Source organism: Phascolarctos cinereus, unplaced genomic scaffold, assembly GCF_003287225.1.
Source record: "Phascolarctos cinereus isolate Bilbo 61053 unplaced genomic scaffold, phaCin_HiC Scaffold_2;HRSCAF=192, whole genome shotgun sequence".
Lineage (NCBI taxonomy): Eukaryota > Metazoa > Chordata > Mammalia > Diprotodontia > Phascolarctidae > Phascolarctos > Phascolarctos cinereus.
The window spans coordinates 159,729,760-159,748,823 of record NW_027555625.1 but is presented as its reverse complement, the minus strand read 5'-3'; the positions used below and the strand labels follow the sequence as shown (position 1 = coordinate 159,748,823).

General features: G+C 37.6%; 1 protein-coding gene across 1 annotated transcript in view; it reads left to right on the top strand.

Moving 5' to 3' along the window:
• The window catches only part of KAT14 (lysine acetyltransferase 14), a 36,957-nt gene extending 18,377 nt beyond the window's left edge, over positions 1-18,580 (top strand). Inside the window, 6 exon segments of the mRNA XM_020986543.2 lie at positions 3,315-3,886; positions 5,420-5,521; positions 5,523-5,557; positions 7,163-7,338; positions 11,575-11,765; positions 15,843-18,580. Of these exon segments, the coding sequence (XP_020842202.1) occupies positions 3,315-3,886; positions 5,420-5,521; positions 5,523-5,557; positions 7,163-7,338; positions 11,575-11,765; positions 15,843-16,016 (1,250 nt within the window). The 3' untranslated portion in view covers positions 16,017-18,580.
• The last annotated feature ends 484 nt before the right edge of the window (positions 18,581-19,064 follow it).

The window sequence follows — 19,064 nt, the reverse complement described above, 5'->3', positions numbered from 1 at the left end:
TGATTTTAAAAACATCTATGTAATTTTATCACTCAGCCAAAGCAATGTAAACATTTTTCTATGTGCTGATTGGGATGATGATTCTGTAATAATTAGAGGTATGTTTTACCATTTGCTATAAAAGTATTGATAGGTTATTCTGAAAAATTTTCTTTCAAACAAAGGCTACGTATGATAAGGATTATAGGAAACGTGGATGGATTAAATCTACCATTAATAACTCCAATCTTAAAAAATTTTGTAAAGTCTTATTGATACTTTTTGTTTTCGTTTCATGTTCATTTTCAAATATATCTTTTCTCCTCCCTGCCCAGTGAACCATCTGTTATAAAAGATTAAAAAGAAAGGAAATCAGCAAAACCAATCAGCACATGAGATAAGTCTATCGATATATGCAATATTTCATATCCATTGTCGCTTCCACTAATGCAAAGAAAGGGAGGGAAGAATGCGTTTTCTTAATTCTTTTTCAGGAATAAAGGTTGGTCATTAGAATTACATAAATCATTCGAGGTTTGGGGGTAGTGTTTTTTTCTAAATACATTATTGTAGTCATTTGGGTATTTTGCTGTTTCTGCTGACTTCATTCTGCGTCAGTTCATGTAAATCTACCCAAGTTTCTATGAATTCTTCATACTTATTCTTTGGTAATATTTGATTAAATTTACATGGCATTTTGTCTACCTGTATGCCTGTTGATGGTCATCTATTTGGTATAGATAAATGAGTTCTTTGCTACCACTAGAAGTGCAGATATGAAAATTTTGGTATATGTGAAACTTTCTTTTTGCCTGTTTTTTTATATGCGTAGAAATTAAATCTCAGAGTCAAACAGTATGGACATTTTACTCACTTTTTTAGTATAGTTCCACATTGTTTTTCTAAAGTGGTTGGACACTTAGCTCTACCAATGCTATTTTTCTGTGCTGGTCTTTTTGTAGCCCTTCAAACAGTGATTATTATGTTTTGTTACCTTTGCCTGTTTGCTGAGTGTAGAATAAAACCCCAGAGATGTTTGATTTCTATTACTTATTTTAGTGATTTGAAGCAGTTCGAAGCAATTCCTTTGAGAATTATTTGTCCTATTCTTTGATTAATTATCTGCTAGGGAATGGCTCTATTAATCCTCTTATATATCTTGGATCTCACGTTGTCATCAAAGATATTTGATATTCAAATAATTTTTAAAACTTTTAATATCTTTACCAGACTTTTTACAAAAACTAACAACAAGAAACACAAATTGGTTTGACTTGTATACTCTATTTGGGTGGAAAGAAAGAGATGGGAGAGAAAAACAGCATAAAGAATGGAAAATTCATGGACTGAATATTATGCTGCTTTATAACAATATTTCTATAAAGAGAAACAGGACAAGACAAAATAAAGTATATATTATGGCCAGTGAATGAATTCTTGCCTATTTTTATTTACCTCTGCCTAAAATGGCAATGTAAGTTCACCTCACTTTGAACAATCTTTGAAGTCCGTTAAAAAACATTTGGGCCATTAGCAGTGACTTGTGCTAAGTGTAATTAAGTCCTTGCTCAAGCAGAAACTGATTCAGCTGCCATCCTTAACGGTTTATAGTCATCAAAGAAAAATTGTTAACACCTGATGCCTCAAATGGCTTTTCTAATGACTTTCTTGGTGATTTGTAAAACACAAGTATTGGGGCTTTTTGGGGGGGGGGGTTTGTTATACTTGGTTTAAGTTTGGTAATTTTTGATTTACATTATTATAAGTCCTTAAAGGGAGTTGATAACTTTGGTTTTGAATGGCCTTTTGCATTTTGAACAGGGTTCATCTAGCTATTTTGAAAAAACAAGAAAATTCATTTTCAAATGGGCGTGTCTTTACAAAATAATGCCTGCATAAATAATGCCTTTAGTTTTCAAATAACTTTCACAGCTGTTATTTCTGTGTTACAAATAGACCGTGATAAAGTAAGGTAATATGGTGTCATTTGAAAGGACAGTGGACTTAAGAGTCAGGAGAAACCTAGGTCAAATCCTGGCTGTGATACTTAATAGCTGTGTGAAGTTGGGCAAAGTCAACTTCTCTGTGCCTTCATTTTTTCATCTGAAATAAAGTTAATATCCATAGTATATAACTCACAGGGTTATTTTATTTTGAATAAAGAACTTTTTAGACATTAAAATCTGTATAAAACACTAGTTGGTTTTAGATAGCTAATATGTCAAATTTGGAGCTAGAACCAAGGTCTTCTGCTTTTTTTGAAAAAAAGGCCTCCGCTTTAAAAAAAAAGATGTTTTGTTGAAAAACTTAACCCTGAACGTTAGTACAGCCACGTAAAATTGCTTAGTATTTACATTTAAATTAATTTTAATGAACAAAGCATCATAATTTTTTTTAGCTGCTTCCTCTTAGTCTCCATTAGACTTTTGTTCCCATTTACTTTTTAGGTATTTTTTTGATAGTTGTTGTTGTCCTTATACTTGTAGATCTTAAATGTACTTCGTTAGATTGGAAGGCATAATGGATAGAGGACTGTCCTTGGAGTCAGTGCTTTAGGATTCTTGCTTCTGGTTCTTAGAACTTTGTGGTCATGATTAAGTCATTTAACCTTTCAGTATCTCAGGCAGCTTCCTAATGTTATAAATTACTTATGAATTGCTAACATAGATTATTGCAAGAAATATCCGTATTAAGAGTTTCCTGTGCCTTTGAAATCATGTCTAGACGTCCTCCCCCTAAAACAATTCCATTGCATTAATGTTCACTTTTTTTTAACTATTCTGCCATTGTTGGACATTTAGTTGTTTATACTTTTTTGTGATTATATATGTTTCCATGAAAATCTTTGGACAGCTAGCTCTTTGTTGGTTTTTTTTTTAAATTTTGCAGAGTATATTCCCAGTTATGAAGCTGTTGGTCAAAGGGTATGATAATTTTTGTAACTTTTACTTAGTCCTGCTAGATTAATCTCTTCAAAAAAGATATTTATTAGTTTGTGCTTCTATCAATGAATGGATTTAACCTTGTTTTCACAATTCTGTCATTATTATGTTTAATAGGTCTGTTAATTGAATATTGAAGGTCTGTTCTCTTTGTATTAAACTATCCTGATGGTTATTTTCTCATCTCCATAGAAAATTTTTATTTTACCTAGTAGAATATAAACCCTTTGAGGATAGGGATTGTTTAGTTGTTATTTTGCCTGTCACATGGTAAGCAGTAAATAAATATTTGGCATATTCAGTTACTATTAAAGAGAGTGTGTGTGTTCATTTAGTGTTTTTGTTTGTTTGTTTGTTTGTTTTGGTAATTCTTTGTTTTTATGCCTTGTCTAGATGATGAGGAGATGGAAGGAGATGGCGTTATAGATCCTGGGATAGAATATGTGCCCCCTTCTACTGTATCATCAAGCTCTGGGGCAGTGGTGGGAGGGAGAAAGAAGGTGAAAGCACCTGAACAAATCAAGCAGGAGGTGGAGAGTGAGGAAGAGAAAACTGAACGGACAGAAGCTGATAGTGAAGACACTGAAGATTCAAGTACGTCCTTACAAACACGAACAAGAGAAAAAAGGAAGCCTCAGCTAGAGAAAGATAGTAAATCAAAAGGTCCCAAATATACACCCATTAGCATTTATGAAGAGAAACTCCTCCTGAGGAGGCTTGAGGCCTGCCCCAGTGCGATGCTGGTGACTCCAGAAGCTAGGAGGCTAAAGAGAAAATTGATTGTCAGACAAGCCAAGAGAGAGAGAGGATTGCCTCTCTTTGACTTGGACCAGGTTGTTAATGCTGCCCTTCTTTTGGTTGATGGTATCTATGGAGCCAAAGATGGAGGAGCATCAAGAATTCCAGCTGGCCATGCCACATACCGAACAACCTGTCAGGACTTCAGAATCCTTGACCGTTATCAAGTGAGTGGTGCCAGAGGCAGAGAACCAGTAAAGTACTTTAACTGGGCAAATTCTGGTTTTTTAGAGTTTGTATGTGAAGGATTGCTGTAGAAAAGAATATATTTTTTAAATGACTGGACTTTTTCTTTTTTGAAAAATTTCTAACATTTTAATTGCTTCATTTTGTTTTGATACAGCAGACACGTCCTGACATTTGAACGTATAACTCACTCTATATTCCCTGAAAATAGCAAAATGAAGCTGTTTAATAGTATGAGCATGACTGATAATATGTTTTCCTTACTATATAGAGCTTCAGAACAGATTACAACCCATATATAATTTAGTGAACAAATTTTCAAAAGTTGTATGAGTCTCAGAGGCTAAATAAGTTGCCTGTGGTTATATAGCTGTTATACTCATTAAGACTAAGTTTCTTGAGATCAGGAACTGTTGTTTCCTTTTTTATGTATCCCCAATGCTTAGCACAGTGCCTGGCAAACAGCTGGTACTTAAATGCTAGTTGATAATTGATTGTAGGAGGCAGGATTTGAACATAGGTCTTCCTGAAGATCAGTGCTCTGTCTGCTCTACCTCACCACCTCTGGTATATATTCTTTTCTTTCCTTTTTCTGCATTAGGTTATTTTTTATAAGGCTATTTCCTAAACCATAAGGGTAAAGTTTAGTAGTAAGAGCTCCTTCTATATAGCAGCTATGCTCTTAGGCTGGAAAATAGTATCTAGCTTATACCACTCAACTGGCATCTGGGGGAACCAGAAGACCTCCTGAAAAAAAACAACTTGGTCAAAAAATTCATGTATCCTCAGCTGTGTACACTTCTAATCCTATTCTGACCAATGCGTTCAACCTGTAAATAATGTTTTCTTTGTTATTGTGTAGTTGTTTGTCCTGTCACAGTCTTTGTGACCCCATTTGGGATTTTCTTGGCAAAGATACTGGAGTGATTTGCCATTTACTTCTCTAGCTCATTTCACAAGATTAAGTGACTTGTGTAAGATCACACAGCTAGTAAGTGTCTGAGGCCAGATTTGAACTCAGGAAGATGAGTCTTCTGACTCCAGGCCTGGCACTCTATCTCTTGTACCTAGCTGACCCTAATGTTTTCTTTTAGTGTAAATGAAATTAACCATGTAGTATTTATGTGTATTGTATTGTGTAAGCCTAGAATGATAGAAATCTAATGGAGTTGGGAGAAATGTGATGAAATTATGCCAGTTTATTAATCTCTGTAGTTGAGGATTTAAAAGCACAGAAATTTTAGAATGGTAGTTCCTGTAGCAGGTATAATCCCAACCACTTTTTAAAAACACTGATTTTTTTTTTCAGACATAGCAAGAAAATTGCTTTAAGATTTTGAAATGTTTTATTCTAAGATATTTGCAGCAGAGTTATTCTTTCATAGGTTTTTAATATCAAGATCATCTATAAAGTCTGCAAGATTCTTAAGTTTTTCAGATGGGGAACAGGACTTATGTTTCTGGTCACATACTTTTATTAATCTTATCATGTAACCAATTTTTCTTTGTCTTAGACTACCTTGCCATCCAGGAAAGGGTATCGGCACCAGACAACTAAATTTTTGTCCCGATTGGTAGGATCAGAAGATATGGCAGCAGACCATAGTATTGTCAGCCCCTTATACTTCTCGGGTATTGAAACCTTATATCAGGTATATGTAAATGAGATTTAATGTCATGTTTGTCATTGAAAGTGATCCTTTTTTACCTTGTTTGTCAGAAGGAGAATGGAGGTGAGGGTTAGTTTCTAAGTAAAAGTTAGGGTGGCTTTATTTTTCAACTATTCATTCATCTAAAGGCTAGACATCTCCATTTCTTTCTCATCCTTTTTTTCCTTTTGTCGTTTAGGCTGTTGTCCTCTTCCTGAATTTTCATTACTGATCTCTTGCATTTTATTTTGGTAGTTCACCTGATCTATTCTCTCCTATTTCATTCTTAATAGTTTTGAAGGAGAGAGATTTTGAACACACAGCCAAGTTTCAGTTATATTTTGTACTGTAACACTTATCCAGCGATATGACTTTAACGTGAAACCAGCATGAATCTTGCAGTTCTAGTTAGTGCCCTACTCTTGAGCACACAGAGCAAGAACAGTATTATTTTTTCTTCTTTTCCTTTTCTTTTCCTTTCTGTTCTGTTCCTTTCCATTCCGTTTCTTATTTTTTGGGCTAGGCAATGGGATTAAGTGACTTGCCAAGGGTCACACAGCTAGTAAGTGTTATGTGTCTGAGGCCGGATTTGAGTTCAGGTACTCCTGAATCCAGGGCCAGTGCTCTATCCACCTACCTGCCACCTAGCTGCCTAAAGAACAGTATTATGTGGCAAGGTAGGGCAGCACAGTTCTCTGAGATCATCACATAGGATTCTCCCATTGTAGTGAATAAAAATTCCAGATTATGGGAGGACCTCAGCAAATATAAGATTTGTGTTTTCAGGTTTCATTCACTTCACATGTCCATACCTGAAAGCAAAAAAGATAGCTTGGGATAACAGGAGTCAGAAAACCTTGGGAAAGAAATAACAGAACAAAATGATTTAGATTATCTAATTTTTCACAAGAAGAGATTTTTAAAAAGGATTTAAGGATTTTAAGTTAGGGGGATTTTAACTTTCAGTCCAACAGATTCAGAGTAATGGTTAACTTTAAAATGAAGTCAATAAAAGTCTTTTTCTTAAAATTCTTAGTTTTTGCATGGTTATGGCTATTTAATGATCTAGGAAATAAAGTTGTGGGGAGGTGTGGAGCAGCATCCTATGTTAGTGCCTAGCTGGACAATGTCAACGTTGTAATGAACACCATAGTAGTTTATAATAATGGGGTCTATTATTGGAATAGGCAAAGCAGACAGAAGTTGAATGAACTAATAACTTCTTAATCCCTAGAATTGGTCATTTCAGGGATAGAGTCATACTCACTAAGTAGGAGCAGACTTGGGTCTGTATTATTTGTGCCCCACTTATTCTGTGCTTGTATGATTTTTACTTTCTGAGTCTTCAGTCTAACTTTACTTAACCAGCGCTAAGTTAATGGGACAAAAATTTCCTTAAACAATATTTTGAGTATATTGTTTGCATGCTGCTTTTCAGTTACAAAAGGAGAATATTATTTCTGACTATCTCAGTCCTATAAAGAAGAACAGGTTATCTTGAATTTTCAAACATAACATGTGGTTTATGATCATCAAATACCTTACAATAATAAAGGACTTTTTTTCATGGTGGTGTTATTTTGCGTTTTCATCCTTTGATACTGGGAGGCGTGATTACGAGTCAAAACCACCTAAGCTTCAGCTTCTGGCTGAGATACGTGCCTATCTGCATAAGAATGATGCCAGTTGGAAACCAGAGCCTGAAGCACCGATTGATTACTGCTATGTTCGCCCAAATCACATCCCAACAATAAACTGTATGTGTCATGAATTTTTCTGGCCTGGTAAGATATCTCTGATCTATATTTAACATTTCTTTATTCACTAAACCAAATAATCTTCTATGTCTTTCTTTAATAGATGTTTTTAGCATCATTGTTAAAAAACTGAGAATTGTAGAATGTTAGAGTTGGGAGGGACCTTAGACATCAAGTCCAAACGGCCCCCTTCATTTTACAGGTTAGGGAGCTGGTTCCCAGAGAGACTGTCTAGGGTCACTCAGTAGAAGAACTAAGACTTGATTCAACTTTCCCGGTCCCCATCCCTTCATTATACTCCTTCAGACTTGTACTCATCTTTTAGTTTTCTGAGATTAGACAGAAAAGCAGTTAAAGTAGTGAGGTGCCTTTGTTTGGTTCCCATGACCTGTCTCACTACTTTCAGAATGTGTTTCATCCTGTTATCACAGCCATGCGGTATTAGAGACTGCCTGCAGAGGCCAAGTAATCCACTCTTGCCTGAGCTTTGTTCTTGTTCATCTAGGCCAGTGTCTACAAAACCAGATAATGTCTGTCAGCATCAGCAGATTACTCATTTGTATCAGTTGTGACATTTTTGTTTTCTACTTCATAGGACCATAGATTTAGAGCTGGAAGGGACCTTTAGATGTCATCTAGTCCAACTCTTTACAGATGAGGAAACTGAGGTCCAGACAGGGTAAGTGGCTTGCCCGAGGTCATATAGGTAGCGAGCTGAGAGCCAGGCTTGGACCTGGTTCTTTTGCCTCTAAATCTAGCATTCTTTCCACTAATCCTGGTGCCTCCCAAATGATGCTTAATGATTTGACTATCCTTTAGTGCACAAGAGCAAGGATTGTATTAATTCACAATAAGGAGTGATGGAGGCAAAGAAGAAATAAAGTACTCCAGAAATATTTAAAGAGGAAGAGAAATCTATCAGCTAAGGAAAACAGGGATACATAGAGAGTTGGTTCTCTGGAACTGAATCTTGAAGGAAGATAATAACACGTTTATGTAGCACTTGTGCAAAGTGCTTTTCTTACAGCAACCGTGGGAAATAGTATTACAAGCAGTGTTATCCCCATTTTACATATGAGAAACTGAGACTTGGAGAGGTGTCTCATTAAAATGTAAGGTTCTCAAGGGCAGGGACTAATTTTTTGGGTTTATTTCTCCAGCATTTAGCACAGTCCCTGGCACATATTAAGCACTTGATTGATTGACAGGTTAGTTGGCTTGTTCAAGATAAAAAGTGGCAGAACCATGATTTGAAGGCAGGTCTTTCCACTATCTTACTGCCTCTCAGGATTCTAAAATATGGAGATAAGAAGTGATTTCCAGGCATGGAGAACAGACTGTGCAGATGCAGAGGTTGGAGGTAGTTTATCAAGTTCGTTCAGCTAAAGTGTAGGATTCGTTGTGGTGAGTGATGTGAGATTGTGCCAGAAAGGTAGGTTAGAGTTAGGTTGTAGAGGACCTAACGTTTTTCTCATATCTATTTATCCAGCCCTACCCTTTCTCCTGACCTGTAGTCATCTTAAACTCATAATGTCTCTAACAAGTGGTTGTCTTTCTTCCTGAGGGCAACAATATTCTTGTAGTCCCTCTGTATGTCATATCTGTTGATGAAGCCTGCTGAATTCATTTTTGCGATGTCTGTTGAATAAGCCATTTTCTCTCTTCTGACCCTGCCATCACTCTAGTGCAGGCTTTCATTTCCTCACTACTTGATTATCCCGATAGCTTGCTGGTAGGTCTTCCTTCCTCACGTCTTTCCCCACTCTAATCCACCCTCCCTTCATTCTCTAAAGTGATTTTCCTGAAGTATAGGTGTCTCATTCCTGTACTCTTTAAACTTCAGTGGCTTCCTATTCCCTCCAGGATCAAATACGAAATGCTCTGTTTGGCATTCAAAGCCCTTCGTAACCTACCGTTGTTCTCTTTTCAGTTTTCGTACACCTTACAGTATTCCATCCTCCTGGCTGTTTCATGTGTTTCACAACCAAAACACTCTGTTTCTTGACTGTAGGCCTTTTTTCCAGCTGTCTTCTTTCCCTGGAATGCTCTCCCTCTTCATTTCTGCCTGCTGTCATCCCTAGCTTCCTTTAATTCCCAACTAACATCCCATTTTCTACAGGAAGCCTTCCCCAACCCCTCTTCATTTATCTTTAATTCCCCTCTGTTAATTATTTACTATTTATCCTGTATGTAGCTTCTTTGAACATGTTTGTTTGTTGTCTCCCCCATTAGATTGTGAGCTTATTGAGCATAGGAACTGTTTTTCCTCTTTTTTTCTATTCCCACCACTTAACACAATACCTGGTACATAATAGTCCTTAAATGCTTATTGACTGACTGACTGACTGACGTTTTCATACTCTTTCCCAGCTTCACCCTTACCATAAACTTTTCTATTTCTTTAAGTGGCACCACCACCCTCCTGCTCTCCCAAGTTTTCAAGCTCCCAGTCTACGTTTCATTCTCAACTCTTTCACTTGAACTTACTCCATATATCCAATCTGTTGCTAAGTCACATCTTTACTACAGTTCCTATGTACATCTCCCCTATTCACATAGCCGCTGCAGGGACTATTGCTGTTACCTTTTGATTGGTTTTCTTGCTTCAGGTGTCCTTACACCAATTCTTCTTCTTATCTGCCAAAATCGGGTGGAGGTCTGACCATGTCATCTCCCTACTTGATAAATTCCATTTTATTACTTTCAAGATCAAATTTAAAATTGTTGGCTTTTAAAGACCTTTATGACTTTAACCCTTCTTGGCTTTCCAGTGTTACAGTTTACTGCCTTACAGTGACACTGGCCACATTGATGTTCCTCACATACTACATATCTCCCAATCCTGCGTTTTTTTCCCAATATTGCTTTTTCACTGGTTGTCCGCTGTGCCTGCATTTTTCACCCGTCTCTGTGTCTTGGTTTCCCTGACTTCCTTCAAGAGTCAATCTAAAACCTACCTTCTACTAGAAGTCTTTTCTATTCTTTCCTACTCCATACCTCCCCACCCCCATCCCTATGTTTGCCTCCCATTTACCCAGTGTATGTTTTATAAATATCTGTGTGCATGTGTACATATAGATATGTGTATCTGTACATATGGAACTATGTGTCTTATATATAATTGGCTTTCATGTTGTTTCCCTCATTAAGATGTGAGCTTCCTTAGGGCAGAGACTATGCTTTTACCTTTCTTTATATCCCCAGCACTTAGAACAATTCCTCAAATGTACTAACAACGTGATAAATTATTATTGACTGACTGGATATTTAAGAGTCTGCAGTTTCCCCTAGAGACGGTAGGGAACCACAGAAGGTTTCTCAGCAAGCAGAGGAATGACTTGGACATTTGGGAAGATTATTTTCCCAGCAAAGTACAGTTTTGATTGGAAAAGGGAGAGACACACCCAAAGGGGGCCTATAATAACAGTCTTTCTGAAGAGTAGTGAAGACTTGGGCTAGAGCAATGGCATTGTGAATGAAGAGAAGAAAATGGAAGAGACGAGTGTTACAGAAAAGGCATAATTTGTCAGCTAATCAGATGTGAAGGTTGAGGGAAGATTCCCAAGATTTCAGTGTTGGGTAACTCGGGGGATGGTAGTGTCTTTAGTAGACAAGTTTGAGGTGGGGAGAACTGGGGGCATGGCTGGACACAGTTAAGTTCAAATTTTCTGCATTTAAATTTAGGGGCCAGCAGGATATCTAAGTAGAAATGAACAGCTGGCATCTACTAATGTGGGAGGAAACCACAGGAGATGTTAGGGCAGTATATATAGATTTGGGAGTCATTTTTACAGAGGTGACAACTGAAATGTGAACTAATAAGTAGGAGAGAAATTGGTCTGCCACTCTCACTCCTATAAAATGTGGCGCTATTCAGAACTTGCCTAAGTTAAGCATATGGTTGTCTGAAACTCAGACGTTCATTCTAGTTCCTATTCTGTGACTTTGTATCCTTGGGCAAATGACTTCACTTTTCTGGGCCTCAGTTTTCTCATTCCTAAAATGAGATCAGATTAGAATATCCCTAAGTCCCTTCTAACTCTAATATCTTTTTTGGTTCAGTTTGGCTTTAGAGTACTTTAATGATTAAGTCTCTAGAGTTAATTTTTTTGTTTTGAATGGTAATTTTTTTGCACATACATGGTGTGTTTTTAGTCTATAAGTATAGGTTTTTCATTGATTTCCCAATTATATTTTTAATACTTGATGTAAGAATTGCTTTTAGTTGCCCTATCTCAAATTCCATTTGTTTTCTATCTTTAGGTATTGACTTGTCAGAATGCCTTCAGTATCCAGATTTCAGTGTTGTTGTTCTTTATAAGAAAGTCATTATTGCCTTTGGCTTCATGGTTCCTGATGTGAAGTATAACGAAGCTTATATATCATTTCTGTTTGTTCATCCTGAATGGAGGAGAGCGGGAATTGCAACTTTTATGATTTATCATCTTATTCAGGTAATTTATCCATATTTATAATAGAATGGAATGGAAAAGCATTAAGCAATTATTAATGTGCCCAAACACTGTTTCTGGTGCTAGAGATTAAAAAAAAAATAGAAAAACAAGACAGTACCTGCTCCCAAGGAGCTTATATCCTAATTAAAGGAGAGCACATGTAAAGGTAGGTTCAGCTGCAGGGCAGATAGGCCAATTGGTAACCAGGGTGCAGAGGCCAGGGCATTTTGAATTCCAGATGTTCTTAGAGTGCAGTGGCAAAACAGATGACAATGTGTAGAAGTCCATAAGACATAGCATCAACTCATCATAGCACTGTGAGGATCTGTGTGCTTGGCCAGTGTCTTCAGAAAGGGGTAATGGGTCAGAGTAGAGCAGGACCTTGGGTAACCTCTGGTGGAGGGTGAGGGTGTGGGGCGGATAGCTCAGCCTTCTGCCAAGATGGAAACTGGGTATTAAGAAATGGGGCAGATGCAGCTAGGTGGTGCAGTGAATAGATCACTGGCCCTGGAGTCAGGAGGACCTGAATTCAAATCGGCCTTAGACACTTGACGCTTACTAGCTGTGTGACCCTGGGCAAATCACTTAATCCCATTGCCTAGTGCCCCCCCCCAAAAAAAAAGGAAGAAAAGAAATGGGGCAAAGAAGTAGAAGGACTCCCCTTAGACTGTTTCTTCTGAGCCCTTGGGAACCTATTGGGATCCAGGTGGAGGTAAGTATGTTAGAGTAAGGGAAGGGAAGGTCATAGTCATTAGTTTTCTAGGCCTTTTTGATCATGACCTAGGGGAATAACAGGGCCCCTAAATCAACTCAAAATAACATCAGTCAGTAATGTGGAAAGATTTATGAGTTGTTTGTTTGTGTTTTGTTTTGTTTTTTAAACTAAAAACTTGAAAACTAGCATTTGCTGGCATGGATTTGAAAGAAACAAGCTTATGGATAAGCGTAATAGGTAAAACATTTTAAAATGGAAAAAATATATACCCTTCATTCTTTTTATTATTATATGTTTCCTTTAGGTTTCTGACATTATTATTGGAGTCATCAACACCATGGTACTGATAAATTGAGGAAGGGTGCTGGAAAATGTTTCACAGTCCCTAATTTTTTCATCACGTTCAACACTGTATTGAAAAATTCATATGTGTATGCTTCATTACTTCTCATGCCTTTACAATTCTATTGGATTTCCTTTGCTCAGATCTTCATTTTTAGTTGCAGTTGGGCCTAAATGAGATTTTTCATCATTTATGAGAAATATTTAATGACATTTAAGCACATCTTAAGTTTCCTCTGAAATTTACTGTCATTGCTTTGTGAATATATGAGTTGGGGACTGACAGATAGGGTGAGGCTTCTAAGATTATATGTTATTGGGATAGGGATAAGTCTTGTATCTATGATTTCATTGGCAGTGGGTACTCTCTTAGATGAGGTAACTCCTACCCAGTGAAAGTCAGCATAGTCTCTGAAACTCAATCTTAAAAGTGTTGTTTGGGGGCCTTGAGAAGTTAAAGTGACTTGCAAAGGGTTGCCTAGTTTTCTCTGTGTGTGTGTGTGTGTGTGTGTGTGTGTGTGTGTGTGTGTGTGTGAGATAGGGGGCACTTGAATCTAGGTCTTCCTGGCTACGCTACATTATTGATAGAGTGAGTTATATTTCAGCCATAAAACATAGTCTGTATTCCCCATGCAGAAAAATACATTCTATTTATACACTCCCATTGGATTGACTAGATTGTTGGTTTGTGTATAAGAGATTTTTTTCTGGAATTTTCCCCAAAATTCTCCATTTTCAAATATGTCTCAATACGGAATTACAGGTTAAATAGGCAGACTTTTTCAGGAGACTAGAACTGACAAAAAGCTGTTTTTCCAGTTCTTATTGGAACTGGATCCAGAGTTTCCAGATGTTGGCAGTTCTGAAAGTCTTCCTGTCTGAACAGTGATCTTTCCCTCTTAATAGTCCTGTTATTATCTATACAACTCATGTCTGACCCTCATCCCTGGAATGCTCTTCTGCATCTCTATCTCTTAGAGTCTCTGCTTTTCTTCAAGGCAAATCTCAGATCCCACTTTGTATAGGAGGGCTTTTCAAGTCTTCCCAGCTACTAGTGTTTTCCCTTTTACATACTACCTTTTATCTCATCTGTAAATATTGTATGTGTCTAGTTATTTACATGTTTTCACCCAGTTGGGAGATAGACTCATTCAGATGGGGATTGTTTTCTGCCTTTATTTGTGACCTTCCCCAGCACTAGTGTCTAGCACATTAGTGAGAAATTTTTATACGTGGCTTGGCGGACCTAGTAACCGCCACTTTGTCTTGATAGGGACCGAGTATGGAGTGTACAAGTTCCCTCTGGTATTTAATTTGCCTTTTGACATTGGACAAGCCCCTTTAACCTCTTTCTGCTTCAGGCAACTGAGTATTGACCAGTTCTTTACAAATAGATGTTATTTTGTTTTTGATATTTATCTTTTTACGTATTTGTCCTCTCCTACAGTTCTAAGCCCTTTGGGTGACAGGGACTATGTTTTATAGCTCTTTATTATATTAAGTGCCCAGTAAGTATTTTATGATGGTCATGAGTTTACTTTTTTTTTTCCCATTTATAATTTAATGCACAGATTTCCTTCTACTAGGTTAGCTTCATAAAGAGCTATGAATCTGATTTGGGTTATGGTGTATTCTGTGGTGTTTTGTTTGTTGAAACAAAATGTAGTTAATTAAACTTAGAAAAATCTGGAAGTCAGTGGATTAGTGTCAACTAACCTAAGAGAGAAGTTGTTAAGTGTGGATTGTGGGAACCATCAGTCAGATCTAGGAGTACATTCAGTCTGCTGGTTAACACTGTTTTGAGTGCACACTTCTCATAAAAGAGGGAGACTTCTTTTTTTATGGCTTTTGCCTTATTTTTAAACATTAACTGATTAAAGATATTACTTTTTCAAGTAGATGTAATAATTATAAGGAAGGAAGGAAAAAAGCATGTTTTAAGTGCCTACCATGTGCCAGGTACCATGCGGTAAGCACTTTACAGATATCTCATTTGATCCTTCTGACGGCTCTGGGAAGTAGGTACTATTATTCCCATTTCATAGTCAAGGAAACTGAGGCAGACAAGTGAAGTCACTTGTCAGGTCACCCAACTAGTCAGCGTCTGAGGCTGGATCTGAACTCAGATCTTCCTAACTCCATACTCAGTGCTCTGAGCACTGTGGCCCCACCAGCTGCCTCTAATTATTAAAAGTTTTTGAAATTAAGCCATCTCTACTAAGTGGAGGGAAGCTGTAAATTTTCCAGAACTTTAGCTAGCACTTCCTTATCTGGTCCTTGTATGATTTTAACACAGATTTTCAAAGAACACAGGAGGCCTGAATAGTAACAACATCTGGCACTTCTATAGGAAGAAGGACAAAATATTGTGAAAGCATTATCTTTGTCTTCAGAACAACCTCTAGGAGTCACATGTGAAGGAGGCAGCCTTGTTTTGTTCTTGAGGAAAGTCAGGCTTGGAGAGAGGCTGATTTGAACCTAGACCCAGCCCTTTTTCACTTTGCTGTGTTGTCTACCAGCTGAAATCTGTATACATTATGTCCATGGAGGCTGCATGTCAGCCCCTTGCTAGTGGGTCTAGGTAATCAATTTTATCAGGTAATTTAATTTTGGGGGGGGGGGCAAAGAAAGCAACTCAGTTATAAAAACAGACCTCATTTTTTTTTTCCTTCAAGGTATTCACAAGTGTTTGGTATTGGTGTGTTCTAAAATAATTAAATATAATTGAAATGTAAATTAGATTGTAAAGTTGACTGTATTACTCCTGGTCTCTCCTTACGGGGAAATAAGTCAGTCCAAACCCTGCAGGGTGCCTGAGTCCTGTGAATGTTTGCATAAGCAGCAACATTCCATTCTGCTTCCAGCTGTTGCTATGTGTTGTAATGTCTCAGTTTCAGGTCTCTGATTTCTCACGTTTCACAGCTACTTAAATACCTACACTTAAAAGAGTTTCTTAACCTACTCATTTTCCCTAGAGGCTTTTTCATTTTAGTGTTGTTCTTCCCCCTGTCTTTTGGCAGACCTGCATGGGCAAGGACGTAACCCTTCACGTCTCAGCAAGCAACTCTGCTATGCTTCTGTACCAAAAATTTGGATTCAAGACGGAAGAATACGTCTTGGACTTTTATGACAAATATTATCCCTTGGAGAGTAAAGAGTGTAAACATGCATTTTTTCTGAGGCTGCGTCGATGAGTTAGATGGAATATGTAGAATTCTGTGAAGTGTGAAACTATGGAACACTACAAGGCTTTCTGCTTTGATCCTTTTATGACTTAAGTTATAAGATCGGTGTGCTTATTGATGCTTATTGAAGCCCTAAGCCACCTGAAGCTAACTGGGACGCTGAGATGAATGGAGTGCAGAGAGCCAGTCTAAATGAATTTTCTGGACTGCTTTTTGGAGAAGCCTTTAGATCAACATCTTGGGACACGTGGGGACACAAAACTGGACAATGCAAAGAGCACTGCCTCTGCTTTCACAGTTGTTTTTTTTCCTTATTAATGTTAACATGGGACATTTTCCATGGGACAAATGTTATAAAAACTTTTGGACAGTTCTAATTGTTAAGAAAGTATTCTTCATGTTGAGCAGAAATCCTTAAAATGTATGTGTCTTTGTAAAGTTTATCTGTAATGCTAGTTGTGCCCTCACAGAATGAATCTTAATTCTTCTTTCTTTTCCTTCTTCCCCTTTAAATAAATGAAGACAATGACCATCTCTCAATTTATACACACCCAAACAAAATCATCTTCAGGCTAAATATCCCCATTTCCTTCAACCAGTCCTCATGTCATGGCTTCTAGGCCTCTCCTCAGCTTGGTCTCAGGATGAAAAGGAAAATATTTAGATTAATAATCATTGTTGAGCTAGAATTTAGTGGTTTTAAAAACTCAAATTAGGTAAAAATATATAGTTGTAGTACTCCAAAAATTGTCCTGTGTTTCTAATAATGACTAAGGAAATAAATTATGGTGTTTGAATAAAGGGAATATGTGGAATTCTGATAACTCCCCAACTTTGGATTGTTTTCACCTGTCACTACTTCAGCCATTTAGGTGGCACAGTTTATAGAGCACTGGTCTTAGAGTCAGGAAGGCTTGAGTTCAAATTCAGACTCGGACACTTTCTGAATGACCCTTTGCAAATCCCTCAACCTCAGAGCTTTTGTTTCCTCACCTATAAAATGGAAGGAAGAAAACAAGCATTTATGGAGTTATTACTAAGTGCTTACTCAGTGTCAGGTATCGTGCTAAGCACGTGGGATAAATATGAGCAAAAGAGATAGTTCCTGCCCTCCAGGAACTTGTGGAAGCAGAAATAGGAAGGGGGGTGGCAGTGGCAGAGCAGGCTTTGGTTTTTGAGTCCAGAGAAGACATCAGGAATAAGGCTCTGGAAGAGAAATGAAGGCAAGCCAGCCTGGGCCCCTTCACAAAGTAGAGACTCCTCAAGGAACTTAATGGGAGGAGAGGGGCAGGCCTGCCAGGGGGTTATGCCAGGCTGCAGAGGTGGGATGATAAGCTTCTCTAGGGCAAGAGGCTTAGGCACCGAGCAAAGTTCTGGAATGAATTAATAGTGAGAAGGGGCATAGTTTTGAAGTCTAGAGGAAGTCAGGAACAGGGCCAAGAGGGCCATCAAAGTGATAATAGCATCTGTCTCAGTTGTGAGGACCACGTTAGGTGCTTTGTAAACCCTAAAATGCTGTATGAAGTGTCAGCTATCATTATTATTACTACTGTAAGTGTGGTTTATGCAAAAGTTTGTTTTGTTCAGAGTGTTTTGTAAGGAGTTTTAAGTAGAGAGTTGGATTTCTCTCCTGTTGTCCTGCCTGATCATGGGCTCATAGATCCTTCCCATTTTGCAGACAAGGAAACTTGAAACCCAGAACTTAAATGACTTGCCTGAGATCACAGATAGGAAAGCTGGGGTTTGAATCCAGTTGTCTGACTCTAAATGCAGTAGTACCCTTCCCATTACACCAATTCATCCAGTCTCTTTTATAAAAGCCATGAAGATTTCTGTAAAAAATTTTCATACACAGGAGGACTGACAACTAAAGCTTCATTCAATCCAAGTCATTACTGCTAAACCCTAGCCAGATAAACCACAGGGAGGAGGGGACACCAAATTGAATCCCAGCTTTAAACATTCTGTTCTAGAGGAGAGAAACAAATTCAATTCCTACCTGGACCGTGGAGTGACAGTCTGCCTAGACTGGGGCGGTACTTTGAAGTCTGGCCACCATTTCAGTGTTTTAATGAATTGTAGTTAGAAGGAGAAAAGTTCAGATTTCCTTTAAAGGAAGAAATGACATTTTTACTTTCTCTGTTTAGCTCTTTAAACTTTTAGGGCTTTTTAATTAACAAATTGTATTATAATTTATTCGATCATAGCTGGGGGGTTTTATGTTTTCCAAATGTGAAAACCTACCTTTAACTGTGACATAAAATATATCATGCCTATGCTTGCTTGCTACAAAGAACAGAGGAAATTTTCCTCTCATCTTGTGGAGAGGAATACCTGAAGATAGTAATCATTGCCTTAATTGTTTCCACTTTTATAGCGGTTGTTTTGTGTGAGTAGTTATGTGTGTTTATGTGTCTATGTATATGTTGTGTATGGGTGCATGTGTTTACCTGTAAGTAAAAAAGTTGGGTTTTTTTTTAAATAGCTCTCAGCAAGGAGAGGCAATTAAAACATTTTATAGCATGGTGCCTTGCACTTAGGTGTTCAATAAATACTGAATTATAACCTCTAAACTTTTGCTGTTTATGAAAATTTGGGATTTACTATGTTTCAGGAGAAAAAGCAAATCTGTCTTTTAAAATTAAAATAAAGTCCCTTCCCCTTCCATTACAGGTGTTACATATAGTATTTTAAAAGAGGCTGGCTTAAGCCTATGAAACAGCTGGACATTTCAGAAGAATCTATGAATGAAGTTGTTGCTATTTGAGTTTATTAAGCAAGATTCCTTTTTTCTGTAAGCCAGTTATTACCTTGAATTATATTGCTCCATATGTTGGAGCCAGCATTAGGATTACCATGGTCAAAAAACCCGTATGTGAAAGGAGAAGCTGATCTGGGCCTGTGCTGAATGGGGAGCGGTATAGACTATTGTCAAATCAATTCCATGAAATCTTGGCAGGTTTGCATGCCTACACAATTCTTTACATTGTATCCCTGTACAAGTGAGGAATAGGCTATGAATGTTCTAGGTTCATGATAGAGATTCTGCTCATGGAT